The 19,708-nt window shown below is 44.6% G+C and overlaps 1 protein-coding gene across 2 annotated transcripts in view; it reads right to left on the bottom strand.

Moving 5' to 3' along the window:
* Window positions 1-19,165, bottom strand: part of LOC147032265 (epsilon-sarcoglycan-like) — a 51,975-nt gene extending 32,810 nt beyond the window's left edge. Inside the window, exons 1-4 of one of the 2 annotated variants that reach the window (XM_085869697.1) lie at window positions 19,007-19,165; window positions 18,643-18,768; window positions 7,359-7,501; window positions 6,187-6,265 (exon numbers count right to left, since the gene is read on the bottom strand). In XM_085869697.1, coding sequence (XP_085725823.1) covers window positions 6,187-6,265; window positions 7,359-7,501; window positions 18,643-18,768; window positions 19,007-19,040 — 382 coding nt within the window. In that variant the 5' untranslated portion in view covers window positions 19,041-19,165. Of the gene's footprint in view, window positions 1-6,186; window positions 6,266-7,358; window positions 7,502-18,575; window positions 18,769-19,006 lie in introns of those variants that run through there. The other variant, XM_085869698.1, reaches the window with a different exon arrangement.
* Between the last annotated feature and the right edge of the window lie 543 nt (window positions 19,166-19,708).

The following is a 19,708-nucleotide window of genomic DNA, read 5'->3' as shown; positions in this document are numbered from 1 at the left end:
CTAACGGCCTTCATGCCCGCCTGCAGGCATCGGCCCATGTTCTGCGTCTCACCCCGGAGCTTTTTCATTTCCTCCTTCATGTTTGCTTCCATTCCGTTTATTTGCTTGTTCATTTCGTTTTTCATTTCATTTGTATTTGTATCCATCTTTTCGTTCATTCCTTTCATTTCGTTTGTCATTGCCGCCAGCATGGCGCATAGCTGGGCCATGTCGGGTGCGCTTGAGTGAGCCGTTTCGGCAGGGGTCGGGAGGTTTTGGTGGAGAGGGGGAGGGGAGGTGTCATACACCGCGGCCGCCGCCGCACCCATTTCGGCCTCTGGGTTCAGTTGGGCGAGTTCGTTTTCCTGTACAATTAACATTTACTGCACGGGGATTTCATCCTGAGCCATGGATCCTACACATTCTACATCCATTTCTAATACCCCCGGCTCCCGCTCGCCTTGAGACGCCATCTTGCTTCTCGTAAAGGGTTAATTTAGCTCGCTCGTAATTTGGAGGGAATCGGGGGTCGCTTCTCTCACCCCTGGACCGATTCCCGTGAATTTAATTGGAGACAGGAGAGCCCGTTTTCCCGTTCTCTGTTACCAGTGCTGCGAGGAGGACGATGAGTTTGTATCCCACTTCTGACACCAGTGTCGCGGATTCGCGCCCGCCGGCGTGCGAACGGCCACGTAACTCGAATCGCGGCACGTCGCCCACCGGCGGACAATCCAGTCGTGACCCTCTCGGACTAACGCCGGGAACCAGTCACGGGTAGACCTTTCGGTCTCACCGCGATCGAGACAATCGGCCCCCGCGTGGGATAGGGTTGCTCGCCAAATTCGACCTACCTAAGTACCCACACGGAGGGTAGACCGGGCGATCGCACCTCGCCGCAGGTCGACTTCGGACATGGGCCACTTAAGCGACCCGTTCCGTACTATCGGGATAACCGAGCGGTGTTATTCGTCGGCCTCGACGGTTCGATTAATTATCGGGCGTCTTAGCCCAGGACCAACCCTTTACGTGAAGCAAGATGGGGATTCAATGAAAGAAATGACGAAGCGAAGCGGGAAAACAGTTCAACATAAAGCACATTTATTCGCGATGAACGGAAAGCACACATATACAATTCCACCAAAAGCACATGGAAAAGGAAAAGAAACACAATGCAATTTTACACAAAAAGCAAATGTAAAAGCGAAGACACAATGCAGAGCTATCCGACTACCGAGCACACGGCAACACTTATACAATTCTACTTCACAGACGGCGCCGACAACACATACCCAAAACCAAGAAAAAGAACACCCTCAAGGATGAGGCGGGCCTGGGGCCGAGACCGGGTCGGGCCTACCCGTCTGATGATGAGGCGCGAAGTGGCGATGGTGCCCCAACTCTGCGGGCCTCGCGGACAGTGTCTGGTAGGGGGTGGGAAAAGGGGCCCCCTTTGTCGCACTATCTCAGCGCGGGGGGAAACAGGAGGGGGTTGCTGATGCTCGGGGGAAGGAGGATTTTTATCCTGTCTCGGGTCCCGCGACGAGCGTCTCCACCTCGACCAGTTCGCGCCGCCGGCCTCCCGCCTTCAGCTCCCGGCACCGACGCGAGCACCCCCTCGTCCGTCTTCGCCGCCACCACCTCTCCACAGCTCCGCCGACAACTCGTTCCAACGCACAGCTCGTTCCAACGCGCAACTTCCTTCCAGCTCCACCGACGACTCTCTTGAACTCCGAACTCACTCTTTCCAACGCACACCTCTTTCTGACGAACGCAGCCGCTTATATAAGCCCCGTGGCTTCGCCTCTGACCCCCTGCCTTCGACCTTTCACCTCGCTCCCCATTGGCCCGAGAAAAAGTGGGCGTGAATGCTTTTTGATCCATGAATTTGCATATAGCGACCGCCCTCCAACGCCCTTGAGGCGGGGCCAAATCGCCCCTCGCTCACCGATTGGACGGAACAAAAGTGGGCGTGAGTCGTTTTTGATCCGTTTTTCTGCGGAAAGTCCGTGATGTTTTGTACACGCTGTTCGGTGCGCGCCCTGCACGAGTCCAGTACCGGTACCCACAAGCGGCGCAAGAACGGTGGCGATGCGACGGTTGCGAGGTGTGACGGTAAAGGTCGTGGCTGTTGTGGTGAAGCGGCGTTGTGGTGGGTGGTTGATGTTGTGATGACTGTTGAGACATGGTTGGTGGTGGTAATAATGGCGGTTGGTCCAAAATAAAGATAGTAAAAGAAAAACGGCTATCCTGAAGAGTCGCAGCACGCATGAATGACATTTATTCCCTCTAGACAACGGGTTTGGGCCTAACTACACATATACTTACCGAGATATCTCACCTAAGGGACCTGAATGGTGGTTTGCGAATTTGGTCAACCACAACAATATAATTTTGTTTGGTTCTGGGGCCACAAGAGAAATACTCGTAATATTAGATTTTTGCATCGATTGGTGAAAGGAGAAGTGTTTGCTCATGTGTGTTTTAACAACTGCTGCTGTTAGCTAATTTTATCAACAGGAAATGTTAGGAAATCAACACCTCTCAGTCTCATCTCGGGATATTTCTCATATTTCCTATAATCTTGTGAGTCCCATTTACATTCAGGAACAGAACAATTATGGTTCACCATTTTGAATTTGCCACTCTTTCCTCTAAATGCTGAAAATTGTGTTTAAAAGACTATTTGAATCACAGATTTCACGCCAACAATAGCAGGATAAAAGTGTCCTGTGAATTGAACTAAATCAGTGTAAATACACACAGGTCAGGCCAGGTCAGGTATGGGGGCATGCGCCGGAGCAGCATGTCACTGCACTGGCCATCCCCTAGGGCATAAGAAGATGCCTGGCCGATCCCCATGTCCTTGAGATTCCGATTAACCTGCTGCAACAATGAGGCATGTGGTCGGCCCGTTGGCCTCCTCCACTTATGAGGCTCCCTCTCTGGCAGAATCTGGTGAGCAGGATCAGTGTCAGGAAAATGAGCCACATGTCCATGCACCCACAGCTGACACTAACGGACTACACAGGTAATAAATCTCATCTGAATATCTTTCTGCAACCGCTCGTTGCCAAGGATTTTCAAAAGAGACCTGGTACCAAAGGAGTAAGTCTGTCTCAGATCCTTGGTCATAGTCCAAGTCTCACATCCATCAAGCAAGACTGGAAGGATTAAGGACTTAACGACTCAGATTGGCATGTCCCACGAAGACCGGGAATCCTCCAGAGGGCATCCTGATTCACTGAATCGAACATTTTGCAGAGATCAACATAGTCTGCGAGCAGCCCCTGCCAAAACTCTCGTCTGCGCTTGGTTCTCTGCCATTCGAGCTCAGCTGCGTTCAAGCTCAGCTCTGCCATTAAGCCTGGCCCTGTGACTCTTGTCAATGGGATCCAGTGTCTTTGGATCCAAGATATGAAGAATGGGAATATCTTCACAAAGTTCTTCTCTGCCTGATGGTGAGTTCCAAGACATCCACCGGCAACATCAAGGATAGTCGTTTTGAAGTCACTCCACAACTATTGAGGATTCCTCAAAACACTCAGATCCCCAGAAGCCACACTCGGTCTGTTCACAAAATCCTCAGATGCCCTCTCATCCTTGAGCTTGCCAACATTCAACTTAGGCTGGGATGGTGGCATTCTCCTGGATTTACGGTGCAACTTCAGAGTTACTGCAATAAGCCTGTGGTCGGTATTGAGGAACTGAGCACTCCGGTAGACCCTCCAGTTCTGGAACATCCCCCAGCGCCCATCAACGAGCACATGGTCAATCTCCTTTGCCACACCACCAGCATTGGAATACCAATGCCAGTGATGAGCCTGTGGGCGTTGAAACCATGAACCAGCCACCCTAACTCCATGACTTCTTGCAAAGTCAAGGAACTTAGTGCTATTCTGGTTCACAGTTCCAAACCCATGGGGAATAACACACGTCTCATAACCATCACTATCAGTGACAGTCGATGCATTTAAATCTCCAAAGATTAGAAGAGCATCTCGCCTGGGGCACTGATCAACTACAGAGTCGAGTGTGGAATAGAATGCATCCTTCACGGTGAGATCACTCGCCTCAGTAGGAGCATATACAGAAACCAGGGAAATGACACCCAAGGAGTGACGAATTCTCAGTCTCATAATACGCTCGATGGCAGGTGTTATCTCAATTATCTATCATGGGAGTCAGCTTATTGGACATAGCTATAGCAACCCTTGAGTATGGTAATCATCAGAGTGCCCAGACCAGTAGTAGGTGTAACCACCCACCATGTTCTTGCCACTATCCGGTCTCCAAACCTCAGAGAGTGCTGCAATGTTGATGTCCAAATGCTGGAGCTCAGATAATAGCAGAGACAGGTGATCATCTCTTCGGGCTCGGACCTTACAGGCACCCACCAGAAGGGTCTGCCTCAGTTTAACCCGAGTAGACCGCCGTCTGGTGGACGACACCTCATCACCACACTGACACACTCCACTGCAATCTGACTCAAGAAGGTTTCCCCATGCTTTTCCTCCTACCGTCAAAGATTGGGGGTCCCGAAGGCTTTGCCCCAATCCCGTCATGTGGTGAGCTGCGCTGCGAAGGACAGCTGCACACAAGGTACTCCCACGGAGTGGGTTTTCAGATTTCTTTGTGCTTTTACAATGTTTTGCAAAATGAAGGGTTTTTATGGTGGCCGGAGTGCAAATCCTGCCACCAACCTCCTAAAAAAAGTAACCCAACTGCAGGAGGACGTCCGCAGACACAGTTGGGCACTAGATATGGATGGCCGTTGACTCACAAGGAGCTCCTCCGCCCTTTGGCAGGTTTTGTTTTAATCCTGCTGGATGGCCATATCATACACCCTCCTCACCAAGAAACTTGGTGGGGGAGACGGTTTAGTTGCTGACAACCCGACCATGGAACAGGTTAGTACAGATTTACACGGTACCTGTAGCAGGTCACAGATCTAATCTGTCCTGACCTGCAATAATTTAAAGCGCAAAAGGCCTCATTTAGCATTCATACGTCGTTTTGAAAGTTGGGTATTGATATCAAAACTCTAAAATTGACATGTAGTGGAAATAGCCCCACCTTTAGTGTTAGCCACTATTGTAAATAATCATTTTTTATCTTATGATATGTTGCGATCAATAAATTTTTTCAAAATTGACAAAAATTACAAAGTGCATTGCCAGGCTGTGCCGCAGCACATTGCCCACCGAAGGTGGGCAAAGAAAGTGTCCGCTAGTCGACAGCATATCCTTGTTCTGTCTGTAGTTCAACACTTTCAGTTGTATATTTGCATTCCGAACAGATACTTGAGGTATTGATAATGTCATCTGTGCCAACATATGATCCTACGGTTGTGCACATTGTAGGACCCATGTATTTATCACATGCATAAAATGCAGAAATTATTAACTGACCCTCATTTCCGATGTATCAATGTTATTTTCTCTATTTCCTCAAGTTGGGCCATACGTACATCATACATGCCTGCTCCCTTTACTGCGTGTTGGAAAATCTTGATGGTATTACACTAAGTTGATTCAAAAAATGCAAATTTGGACACCATTCCCTGAAAAATGAAGGTCCTTTTTCATCATTGCCAATTTTATAAACGTCATTTCCTGGAGTAAAAAGAAAATCACAAATAATGCCAGCAACATCATATTATTTCATACTAGCAGAGTACCAGTCCTAGGGGCGATGTTGTTGCAAGCATGCGACACGTTCTTCTGACATATACCTTTATTTGGGCAGTGTATAGGCAATTGAAAGCTGCCTCAATCGCTCCCCAAAAATATATATATCTCAGGTTACGTGCACGAAGCAAAAACATACCTACTGCTTATAATTCAAAACACCTTATTGTACTGGAAAACGTTGGGACATGAATACTGTACTGCAAATGGTGGAGACTTGTTTTACCCTCCCTCACCTCAAGGTGGCGCTACACGATGCACACTTACATAGAGAAATTTCATCCTTCCTCCTTACACCACCCCCCTCCACCCAAAACCACCAGCAAAGATAAAAACATCCTTACACATTAATTGGGGTCATGCTTATCCAATGTAGCAAGTCAGGATGTTATCAACCAGAACTGGAGGAGGAGTCGCGCGACAAACACACACACATAGGTCCATGAATTATAGTGAGGATATCACAAATCAGCTTTTACAAAGTGAATCATCATTGCAGTTGAGAAAAGTAAATTCATACCATGACCTTGCGGAGACGCCACATTAAGCACAAGTACTTGATTCACGATGTCGTAGGTACGTCGGTTACAAGCCAGTACCTGTGTACACAGCAGGAAATCAGATCCTGATTTATCATCATTTTTGTAATTATTAACATAGAAGATACAGTCATTTGAAATCTGATCAGTTTCAAGACTTCCTGCTTTGTTTTTTTTTACATTGCAAAAAAAACCACATTAATTATGAGGGTGTGTCGGTGAGCCACATGCCACCTCACAAGCAACGAGGCATGGAGTTTACCTTTTGAAAATCATCTCGGATGGGAGCTTTTACTTTATTTATTAATATTTTATTTTTCATTCCATTTCTACTGATACAGTATATAAAGAATAGTTGTGAAATCCACATGTTGTCTTATCAGAATAAAGTCAATTCAGTTTTCAGAAAAGCAAAACTTTGTTGCTTCGAGACATTATTACCACATTCTTTACTTTCAACCGTGTGGAATTCATCATGCAGATACACGTTTTCTTATGGGTGTGATAGCAGAATAGTATAAAGTTCATAGAACAATAGGCCAAACAAATGAATGCAGTGTGATTTTTAAAGGCTTCAGCATGATGTCGTGACTATAACTTTTCCGGACATGCCAAAGACATAGTCCGCAAGTTATCATGTTGTTGATGTTGCTGTCATAAATCCTTACGGTGTAGAAATTTTTAACAACAGGTTATACAAGAACAACAACCCATCAGACCAGCAATCATTGGGTTTGAAGCAGACAATGGTTTGCAGGGTTGCTTTTACGAGTTGCATTGTCATGCCATAAATGTGTGCCCAGGCATAACGACAAAAGAGAAGTGCTCTTCTGGTCAATGGATACTGAAAGTATCAATCCATGAGGAAGAAAAGCAATTAACTTTGAGAATCTGAAAATCAAAATAGCAGCCAGTTATTGTGATTGGGTCCATGGTGCTTCAAATAAATCAAGGTTGCCACACTCATTAGAAATCACTTGAGGAAAGGAAATTAGAGGAATAGTGAGTTAATAAATCGTAAATTAATTAGTTGATAATAAAAGAGATCCTTCAAACCTTCCTCACTTATGTGTTACGTTGTTACAAATCCACAACCCAGTGACAGCACTTTACTCAATGTTACAGTGTCAAATTGTCATGCAGCTCCTCCTGCCTCGATGGTGGTCTTCCCGATGTGTTCTGAGTTTGGCATTCCGTAGAGAATCCCATCATCAAACTCAGACATTTGTATGAAGCGTAACCAGCCAGGCAGGTCGGGGTGGTCTATTTGGTTGACAATAAAGGTAACCGGTTCATCTGTAATGAACAAGAAGATACAAAGAATTAAATTTTACAAGTTACCAGCAGTTTGTTGGCACTCCATGTATGCAAGCAAAATATTTCTCTTCAAAATGCGATACAAGCCAAGTAGTAAATCACACAGTAAAACAGGCTTTGCTTCAAAACACGTTGTCCGATATCCATAATGCCCAACAACACAATGAAGATATCTCATTTTGGAGTCACTCGCTTCACATATGTAACTCAGGTAGACCTGAGTCTACTGGATATCAACACCATGCACGAGGGGATTCAAAACATTCAATTCAATATTTTGTCAGATTTACTGGTTTTTATGAAAGAACTGATGATGAATCAACTCGAGAGTCTATAGAGCGCATTTCTTATGTAGCGTTCAAAGTTATACTTCAACTGGCGAGGTACCCATGCTATGCACGGAAGGTAGCCCAAATGCAAGCGGACACTGTGGAAACAGCGAATGCCAAACCATGAACCAATAACTTCCACATTCCTGTTGCACCTTCAGTTGAATGTCAGGCATGAACAGCCGGTTCGTGAAACACTTGGGCAAAAAATTTACTGCAGCTAACACCAACATAAGTAAGGTCGGTAATATTTCAATGATGTCAATGGCGAAACTACAAATGCCAAATCCACGAATGTCACCCGTGGAAACCCTCACATCATTTCCTGATTCTCCTTCAAACTCAATCTCTCTATATTGTCATTCCAAAGAGCATCGATCCAATCAAAAATTAATACTATGCCATTAATATAACAAAATACAATGTTGTATTGTATTGAGGTATTATTGAGTGTTGAGGAATTTGTGAAACCTCCCACACACCTAAAGACACAAGCTGGGACTCCAAGAGATTCCACAGAAGGTTTGGCAGGGATCACCCCAAAACTGAGGGAGTAGCTCTGGGACAGACAGACAAACAGGCACTCCTGCTTTATAATGTAGATTTAAATCAAATAAAGAGTGTAAAAGTCGTATAAATTAATTAATTCTGGAATTTCCCACCATTTTACTGCCGCTTCCGGATGTCCTTAACACCGCCCCATCGAACACATTACATTCGTTCTTCGTGCTTGTTGTTTGTGTCCATTTTAATGTCCATAAAAACAGGAAGTTTCCTGTTTGGAATGATTTTAAATTTTGTTTAACTGCCAGACGGGCAGACAGAGAATAAAAATGATTTCACTCCTCTCTGCACATGTGTGATTTGGACAAATTCAGAGACACGGTGCGGTAAAATGGCAGGTTTGTTTTCCGATTCATGTTCTGATTTGTGTTGAAAAATATAACATTCAATTGAAAGAAGTTATTCTTCCATCATGACAGATGAGCATGAACCAACTGCTCAACACTGATTTTTGCTTTGCAGGCATGGGGCAATTATCTTGGGTTTGATTCTTGGCCCGACTACAAACTGTTGAATCCACAGGAAGGGTATTTCGTCACAATGTGCATCGTCCCTCGGATGGATGATAAGCTAGTTGTCCCTTACATTACCATTATCTGGTGGACGTTATGGACTTCACGGTGCCTTTGCAAGGAGTCAGTTAATTTCCAGCAGCACCCTGGCAAAATTCCAAATTCATACTCTGACTACCACAGAGAAGACCAAGGTAAACGACCTGATGTAATCATTGTTGTGGGACTGCTTTGGCAGCAGTAAACCTGCCCCTTTGTGTGGAGTACCACTGGGAAGGAGGGTGAGAAGGGAAGAGAGGGAGAGGGAGAGACAGGGAGAGATAGTGGGAGAGATCGATGGAGAGAAAGAGTCTGCTTCGATACATTTTTTTTTGTATACAGAGTCAAGGTTTGTGGATGAGCTAGAATACAGAATGGATGAGCTGAACTTCTTCAGGAGGTTTATTAAGGAAGCAGATTGGAGGGTTTGCCAGATGATCCTTCCAGAGTCAGTGTGAGTATGAGATTTGTCAGGGTTTAATAGTCCAAGTGTTGGACCAGCTCAGATTTTATGAAGGTCTGAAGAGAGGGAAGAGATTGCTGCCTGCCTATCTGAGGGATGAAGGATGCTACAGCAGAGGGTGGAGTCATCATCAGACAGATAAAGATGATTTTCCAGAGTGAGAAAGATCGTTGATGAAGATATGGAACAGGACTGGACCCATGACACTTCGTTGGGGCACTCTAGCCTTGACAGGGAGAGAAGATGAGAGGATCCAGTTGAGAGCCATGTGTTGACTACAATAAAGGAGAAAGTTGGTCAGCTATGAAAGGGGTGGGTTTGATGCCATAGACAGAGTTTGGAGGGCAAGGTGGAGTGCCAGATTGTGTCAAATGCTAAAGGCATGTCCAGAGAGACGATCCTGATCTCATGTCTGAGATTAAGGACCTTCATGCATTGTTGGGAGAGCATAAGCAGCATGTCCACGGTATAGTGATTTGATCTGGATCTGAACTGATGGCCCAAAATCAGGCCGGTGGAGAAAAGGGATTTTATGTCCATGGTAATGATGGATTCCATGACCTAGGAGGAGGAGGAGATTGGGACCATCATCTGTACAGAGCGTTGGTGCTGCTTAAGCAGTCTCCTTGGCTATTGGGCACAATCCTGGACGGGTCGCCACTCCGACAGCATACCAGCATGCTGGCACTCATTTTGCCAACCTCGGAAGGATGACAGGCCGAGTTAACCCCCCCTGATATTAATTCAACAGCTGAGTGGGATTTGAACAGGACCCTTGGATCCAAAGCCCGCCACCCTAACCATGAAGCCAACACCAGGCATATGACCTTGCTGATGTTTGGAATTAAGCTCATATGTCAGTAGTGAAGAGGATCATTTTTGCACCATGTTTGTGCAATATAGTGATGTTGGCTGACTTCTAAGCAGATGGAAGATGACCGAGGGCAAATGATGGAGTGAACAGAGCAGAAAGAAGATATGCAAGCAGGTTTTTAAAACATGTGCTGTCATCTGAGCCAGTTGCAGAATGACAGTCGAGGGTTGCCATAAACTTCTCAACCTTCTCAGATGAGAAAGACTATCCTGGAGCAGTTTAGTTTGACTGGAAATGGTGGATACAGGGAACAAGGGAATGGAGACACGAGATTTGGAAGCAAACACAGAATTAAGGTGTTTGACCTTCTCACGAGCAGAGTTGTATGTGGTCATTACCACATCCAGAAGGGAGGATTTGCGATTGGTAAAAATCAGGGTTGGAAAGATCACAGATTGAGCCAGGCCAATGGAGTCACAGAAGTCCTTTTTTGCAATACTGTGACTGGTGAGAGAGGTACCAACACCCAACCATTTGGCATGGTGACAATTCACCACATATGAAGAAGAGAGAGTTGGGATGGGTGGTTAAAAGTTGGTTTATGATAGTAGAGAGAGATGTAAATAGAGTCATCACCATTCGGAGAATGGTACAGTGCACAGACAAGGAAGTGCTGGGAGTGCAGGGAAAGACACAGATAAAGGTACTTGGGGAGTTTGGAGGGGTAAGAGCAATACACGAGACAGTGAGAAATGGAGTTCTTGATGCAACTCTACCACTGGAAAGTGTTTCAGGTCTTTCAAACCAGAGGACCAGACAATAGTCAAACAGAGATGGGAGGGGATAATCAGGGACATACTGTGGAAGGAAGGATTCCGTTCAACAGATAACGTACAGTAGTTTATCAGCAGTGGCCTGCATTAAGAGATCTGTCAGGCTGAAGCAGAAACTTCGGATTTTGGAGGTCCACACAGTTAGGGACAGGGGAGGAGGCACTGTTAGCAGGGTGCAAGAATGTGGAGAGCAAGTGGATGAATGTGGAGAGTGGGTGGGGGAATGTGGGGATGAGGGTCGAGGGACTTAGGGTAGGGCAAGGAGGAATCTCAGAGTGGGCAGGGCAAGGGGGATGAGATGGAAGCTGAGAGTGGGCTGGGTGATGCAGAACCTGATAGTGGGTGGGCAAAGGAGAAGTTGAGAGGGGGTGGGTTAAAGGGGGAGTTGGGAGTGGGCAGAACAACAGGGAAGATGGTCGGCATGAGGGGGAAGACGGAAGATGAGAGGGGATGGGAAAGGGGGGATATGGGAGGGGTGGGGCATGAAGGAGATTATCTCAGTGAGGGGGGAGGGAACTGGCATGAGTGGTTAAACATCATAATGCCACACTCAATGTAAAAATCGAATTTGGTTTGAGGATTTTAAGGGCAGAAAGATTCAGTTATATTTCACGATTTGAGTGGTGGTAAGGCAAGGAGAAGGACAGCACTGTATGAACATCATGGGAAATGTGGCACGGGTTTTCAACGTCTTCAAGAATGAAACAGAAGAGGGAAGAAGAGGAAACACTTTGGGAAAGGGACATTTAAAGGATTTCAAAATAGACTAAAAGACAGCGGAGGAAGAAAATGGGAGATGAGGAAATAAATGGTTTGGGACATATGATTGAGTTAAAGAGTGAGATCAACAGAAAGGTTTTGAGGTAAGAAGAAAAAATACATGAGTCAAATGAAAGGGGATAAGGAAAAAGTTTTAGCAAGGAGTGAATGGCTGAGAAAGTAGTCCTTTTAAGAAAGAACACATGAGTCCAAACTCTGAGCTGAGGCAGATGCACAAGATCAAAACAAGAAGAAGACGTCGTGCACAGCACGATACTTGCAAAATCCATAAAACAAATTTGACCTAAAAAAAATAATTGGTGGTTGAATTCAATGACCAAACATGCATCTCCTCTTCAAATTTCAAGTCAATCCGATGAAAATTGACAATTTTAGAAATTTGGCCGATGTGGACTTTTTGGCCGATGTGGACCTCCAAAATAATTGGTGGTTGAATTCAGTGACCTGGAATATAAATCCTCTTCAAATTTCAAGTCAATCGGATGAAAATTGAGGATTTTTATAAATACCACCTTAGTTGTTGACCTTGAGCCTGTGTTGACCTTTTGACCTCAAAAACAATCGGCTTCTTCCTTATGACAAACTCTACCATGTGGTGAAGTTTCGTGAAGATCAGTTTGAAATTGTGACCTTCAAGCGATAAACAGACAAACAGACAGACAAACAAACAAAGACAGACAAACAAAGACAGACAGACAGACAGACAGAATAACAAAAAAGACCAACCAATATACTTGAAAAATCTTCGATTTTGCAAGTAATAACCAAGCAAAGGCATGGTGATGAGAACACACGATGAAAACGAAACAAAACAAACACAGAGTCGACAACAATTGACGGCAACAAAGACGAATCCGGAAAGGTTTGATTTAATTTTGGAAGCAGGTCACTCGGAGATAAGAGATGGTGTTTTTCGACCAAACTGAATACTCATAAAATTATTGAAATGTGCATTTTCAAACAATAAATTGCTTCTTCTACTTTTCACCCTAATTCGTAAATATCTACAAACATGCAAATTGCCCCCAAAATGCAGTAATAGGTGAATAGATAAGCTTGTCAGGGGGCTCCTCCTTCTAAGTCTCCATTTATTAGTCCCCTATCAGTTTCACCGGAGGAGACTATTGGTTTGCTCTCCGTCTGTTCATCCCACCTGTGGTTTTTCTGACTCTTTTTTCCCATACCGTTTAACATATTCAACTCACACTTGGTACATGGCTTTACTGTGATAAGTTACAGAACAACTCCGAATTTCAGGGCGTTTCATCAATTTTTCACAGAGTTATGCTCTTTTTAAACTAAGAAAACATCACATATTGCACATGGTCAATGTTTAGCTGCCCAGATTCGACCCCACTGCTTTACACCCATTGGCTGGACAGCTGGCCTGACTCCATCCCAATAAAAACATGCGCTGCCATTTCATGGAGCAGTACAGATCGGCAGGCCTCAGGCCTTAGTCCTGAATGTTAGTTCATGGCCCAATGCAATTGGAATGATCCCAGGTATATAACCACGATGTATTATCTGTGCACACAAGCCGTACACATGCAGGCTCGTCGCTATGGGGGGGCATTTGGGTGCAATTCCCCCCCATGGCGCATCTGGTGCCCCCCCCCCACTTGTACGCCACCCATTTCTGCCCTATTGCACCCTGTGAACAACTTAGTGTTTAAGGATGAGCGTCCACTGTGAACTTTCAGTGTGATTGGCTACTGTTTAAGAGCTGTTGTTCAGCAGCTGTTTAAGAGTTCACCTGTGTGAACTAAAACCCTTATTCCAGATGTTCAGTGTGGTGAATAATGAGGCCTTCTTGGATAAACTGTTCTTTAATGATATCCTTCTTTGAATAACAGTCAAGGGATAAGTGTGCGCTTCCCAGCGCATCTCCAAAAGCAATTGGCAAGACAATACAGTCCAAGACCACAAGATAAAAGATAACACAAGCACTAACGCCAGCAGCCAAGACCTCGTGTCGAATGTCGATGTTGTGGGTGGTTATATATATATATATATATATATATATATATATATATATATATATATATATATATATATATATATATATATATATATATATATATATATATATATATATATATATATATATATATCGTGGATCATTTAGTTTTAAGGAATAGCCAATCAGCGTAATCCATATGGAGACCCTATTGAGCAGGTTACCTGATTGGTTGTAAGTTAGGTATAAATGTAATATAGTCATAATATGATTAAGGAAAAGACATAAATTTACATAATGAAAGATGAAGTGCACGTACACCACGTGACCTTCACAACGCGTCAACCCTCCATCTTACAAAAGTAATTTTATAATAAAAATTTAAAATGTGTGTTTGCAATCGTGCTTACATTTGAAATTATGCAGATAAAACCTGTTTTTGGTGCATCGATCATTTAATATATAAAACCGTCAACCGTCAAATGTCGCGAGTCGCGAGGGACGAATCACAGAGCACGAGCTCGCAGCAGGAGAAAAAGACGGGGATGATGGAAATACGAAAATGGCTCAGAAAAGGAAAAAATGCAAGCGACGAAAATGAAGAAGATGATGAAAGACATGTTGTGGGAGGAGTTGGAGGACGAGGAGGAAAAGACGATCATGTCGATGAAATACCGACAGAAGCTGGCCAACCTGGCCAAGCCAGCAACGTCAGCCCTGCGGCTGGAGCCCCAGTACAGACAGCCGAGTTTCCAGGCTCGGCGGCGGCCTTGGGACCGGGTGTGACTGTCAAGCCGCTTCCCGATGATCTTTGAAGTGAGAGACTGAATCAAGTTGTTGTACAGCGGTACCCTGGCCATCTGTTTGAGAACAAGAGTCACTCGTTTGTGTCCTCATGGAACCAGACTAATGAATGGCTGGAATACAGTGTGCAGACAGATGCAGCATTCTGCTATCCATGTAGGAAGTTCAACACCGCATGCGGCCCAATGGACTCTACTTTCACAGTGCGAGGCGACTGGAATTGGAAACATGCCGTTGAGAAAGACGGGGTTTCACAAACACGCAACTTCAAAGGAACATTTAACTTGTGTTTTGAGGTGGAAGGATAATGAGAGGCGCATCAATTGTGGTGAGGAGATTTCCGCACTCCTCAATGCTGACCAGCTAAATAGAAACCGGTACTATGTGTCTGCTCTTATAGATGTTGTGGGATTTCTCACCGAAAATCAGATACCTTTTAGAGGGAGCCTTGATAATTTTGAAGATATGTCAGACGGGCACAGTGGGCTCTTCCTCTCGCTTTTAAACTACACACTCAAAAAAGACACCGAGCTAGCCGAAATAATAAAGCATATCCCACAAAACGCAAGCTATACTAGTCCGGAAATGTAGAATGAACTGATCTGCACATTGAGTAATGTTGTGACGGATGCCATCGTGGAAGGAGTAGGCACATCGTGGTTTACCATCAAGGTGGATGGGACGAGGGACCCCACTGAATGTGAGAACATATCAATCATCATTCGCTTTGTATCCACATGAAATGAAGCAACAGAGCGTCTACTCACAATAGCTACAGCCGACGCTGGAGATGCAAAAACATTGACAGGCCTAATAATTGCAGAGCTGATAAAAACAGGACTTGACACATCAAAAATATTAAGTCAGGTGTACGACGGGGCTTCGGTAATGGCTGGGAAGCACGGTGGGGTGCAAAAGTTGTTGCAAGAGATATTGGAAAGAGAAATCCCCAATGTGCACTGCTTAAATCACCAACTCCATCTGGTAGTTGTCCATGCCCTGGCAGCAGAGAAAACTGTCACTGATTTCCTCGAGGTTAGTTGTTGCCTGTACAACTTCTTCAGAAAGCCCACTGTTGTTGCACAGTATAAAGGTGAGCGGTTAAAACGACTTCTTGATCAAAGTTGGACAGAACATTTAGCCACCGTGTCTGTGATCATAGGATTTTAAAGGATATCACATCCTAACTGTCGGAGATTGATGCAGAGCGCGCCGACGGTGCAGAGATGAGGATGGAGGCTATTGGGCTTTTGCGGGAAGTCTCTGGGCCTGCCTTCATGTTCATTGCTATCTTTGTACAAAAACTGCTGATGTTGTTAGATGGCCCTAACAGACTCTTGCAGGCAGAGGACATGGACTTGCTAACGGGGTTGGAACTGGTGGCGAGTGCTACAGAGTGCGTGAAGAAACTCTGCTCTGTGGATGAGTTCACTGATCTGTGGAACAAGGCCAACGATGCTCACACTTCTACACCTGCACCACCAAAACGGAGACGCACAATGCATAAGAACTTAAAACCGTTTGTAGTTTTGGAGACTACAGGACAAAACAACGAGAATGACAAGACGGAACTGCAGAGGGTTTTTGACAGCGCAATTGACACTGTGCTTGGCGAGATCACTCAGCGCTTCAGTAAGCGCAACACACAACTCGCCCGTTCACTCGCTGCCTTGAATCCTGAAAATGGCACGTTTTTGGATCCCCACTTGCTCCAGCCCATCATGACATTAACAAAGTCAACCATCAGTGAAACGGAGTGTGTGGTTGCAAAGCAGTTTATTCGCTCACAGACAGAAAAGCAGCCAAACGAGAGATGGACAACACAAAAACTCCTCTCAACATACCACAAAACGCTGGAAGCCAAGTGTCGTGACTGCTATGAGACTTGGACTAACATTTGGTGCGTCCACTGCCATGTGTGAAAACTCATTCTCAACATTGAGGAATGTCTTCACTGACCATCGACGGTCCATGCGCCATGCACGCAAGGCACAACTGGAACAGCTGGCCTTCGAGAGAGACCTCACACGTAAATGCCTGAATGAATGTAAGGAGAAGGTCCTCAGAAGATTCCACACCGAGACGCGTCGCCTGCAGCTCTTCTGACAGCGAGTACAGTGGTATAAAAACTATACGAGGAGTTCAGATTGTGTGGGTGACTGCTGGTGATGCGTGTGTGGTTGTGGTTGCAGTGTGGTTTTGATCAGCACCCGCCATGGTCGGCTGCTTTGTACTTCTGATGTTTAAGTTAAATGTTATGTTTGGTGCTTTGCATATTCCATATCTAGTGCTTTGTGCATAACCTTACCTCTGTGTAATTGACTGCTTTAAATGCGGACCTTGTGGTATATTCAGGCTGGTCGTATTTGATGTTGATAGTTTAACGTGATGATCGCAGGTCATAGCCTCCTGTATCTTATTTCAAAGTGTACTGATTGTGGTCCCAACCTCCCCCGTTTAGTCATTGTATCTCTGGTATATTAATTTTCTCATGCCAATTCTTCACAACACCTTGTATAAGTGCACCTGAATTGGTGCCAATTGTCTAATCATTGAATATCTGCATTGTGAATGTGCCAGTTTGTTGCGGCTCTCCTGCATTCGAATAATTTTAGGCCAAAAACATCGGAACATATTAAATCTAGCTGAGATCAATTTGGTTAGTATGCGACGGCAACCTCAGTATAGATGTGTCAATGCTGCATGAATACAATAGTATACAGGGTTATCAAAAATATAAAATACAATAATTGTGCCCCCCCATCCAGTTCATATGCCCCCCTTAATACTGAGCCCTGGCTACGGGCCTGTACACATGTTTTTGCTTCATGTATGTACATCTGGTTATTAGCGCCTGTTGGACTTTGTCCGAAACAGGGGCTTATGGATTTGGTCTTGATTTTCGTGTCCTTGCGTGCATGTGTGTGTGTGTACGTGCGTGCGTGCGCGCGTGCATGTGTCCGCAACCATATCTCGGACATGTATGGACCAAATTTATTCATACTTTGCAGGAAACAACAAATGATGGTGTACATAAGCATATCGTATTGTTTCACGATGCGATCAAAGATGGCCGACTGGCGGCCATTTTTGTTGTTAAATAAAAAACCTAGTATCGAACAATTCCTCAACCATTTCTCAAACGTGCATCTACTGATCTCATTCAAACTTGGCACACAGATAACCAATGATGGCTTACATTTGCTCGTCATTTTTCTTCGACATCAGATCCAAGATGGTCGACTGGCAACCATTTTAGTTGTAAAAAACCCAAATGTTGAACACGTCCTCAACCATTTCTCGGACATGCATCTACCAATGTTGTTCAAACTTGGCACACGGACAATGAACAATGGCTTACATATGTATGTCATTTTTTTTCGACATCAGATCCAACATGGCCGACTTGCAGGAATTTCAGTTGTAAAAAAAAAACCCGGTATTGAACATGTCCTCAACTATTTCTCGGACATGCGTTTACCGATGTTGTTCAAACTTGTCAAAGAGATTTGGAATGAAGACGACATATGCACGTCATTTATTTTCGAGGTCAGTATCATACGGTACTCTTAACACAGAATTGGTAGGTCAGGACAATTTGCAAATCTTTCTTTGGCTCGGAACCAATCCTGAACAGGGCACCATAATGTTTCTGAGTGTGTAAACTTCTGGGCAGCTGGGGTAACCGAAGCCACACCAGTGAGAACAAAGCCACAGAACTTTACTCACTCAACCACCAAGCCAATTGTTGGTGTATTAAATTAAGTAAAAAGACATTCGGGTGTGAATGCACATATGTACTGTCTTATGCCTTGAAATTTGTTTAAATGTTTTGTGGATAATCTTATAAATGGAAACTTATACAACTAACTCATCTTGGTGTTAAATCCACATGATCGTTGACATGTTATGGTAAAACAATGAATTGTTTTTCTTTCCAATCAACCCCACTCACAAAACATTTTGTTTTCGTGCAAATACAGAGGAGCAATCGTTATTCACAATGGCCTCGCATTTGGTACCTCCATGGACTGGGAAATACCCCGCAAAGTAATTTCGTTTGAGAAGGTATTGGAAGAGAATTCCCGTGGGTAGATAAAAGTTCTGCTGTGTTGAGGTGTTCGGGATCACCAGAGAGAGACAAAAGCCTGTGGGAAAGGTGAGGAGAAGAATTGCGATAACTTTTGCTGCAGAACAAAATGCAGTTGTTACCGTTCCAGTTTTGTTCAACAGTTATGTAAGACATACAATAACATTCCACACAAAAACGACAACAAAACAATCATGTTTTAAGCTTATCAGTAAAACAGCAACAAAGTTCATTTCAAACTTTCGATACAAGAGACGGATTCAAATAAAGCCATGCTGCAACAGGTTGGTACCTACCGACCAGAGGTAGGCACAACAGATGCCAATCCATCACCCCTGGACTTGATGCACAAGTTTATATCCCAGTGCTCACTCAAGATCTGCCAACTGAAACACCGACAGACTAAACACGTAGAGCGCAAGCAGCTGCCTCCCAAATTAACAGCATACACGAACTTGCAGTCTGTGGACTATTTTAAGCCAGGGAATCTGAGAGATCTTGCAAGAGGAGCAGTGTTTCCATGCACACTGTACTGTTTCTCTTCCAACGAGAGCACAATGAAAAATTGTGTCCTTGGGGGGGGGGGGGGCAAAAAAACTTTGAAATAAGCGAAACAAATTTGCACGATGGGTAACCAATAAGTTTGTGGACTACTATAAAAAAATTACCGACTACCACCATCACCACTACCTTTACCTTAAGATCTTAAGGTATTGAGTTAGAGCCCCTATTACGGTTGAATTAACACCAGGTGGGTTGATTCAGCCTGTCATCCATCTGAGGTCAGAAAAATGAGTACCAGCATACTGGTAACAGAGGACACTGTATCAGTGGTGCCACCAGAAAATGATACAGCTTGCCCACGATAGGTAACCACCACAATTATATATTTAATGGCCCCAATTATTCCCACCTTTTTGTGGGGTCGGCCAGGGAAGGTTTTTGGCCGATTTTTATCTGATCAGGCCTAACGTTCAACGGCAGGTGAAGGGAATGTG

This window comes from Eptatretus burgeri, chromosome 2 (assembly GCF_056783735.1).
Source record: "Eptatretus burgeri isolate ZD-2024b chromosome 2, Ebu_testis_v1, whole genome shotgun sequence".
Taxonomy (NCBI): Eukaryota; Metazoa; Chordata; class Myxini; order Myxiniformes; family Myxinidae; genus Eptatretus; species Eptatretus burgeri.
The sequence above is the reverse complement of the archived record's forward strand: the minus strand, read 5'-3'. Positions and strand labels throughout refer to the sequence as shown.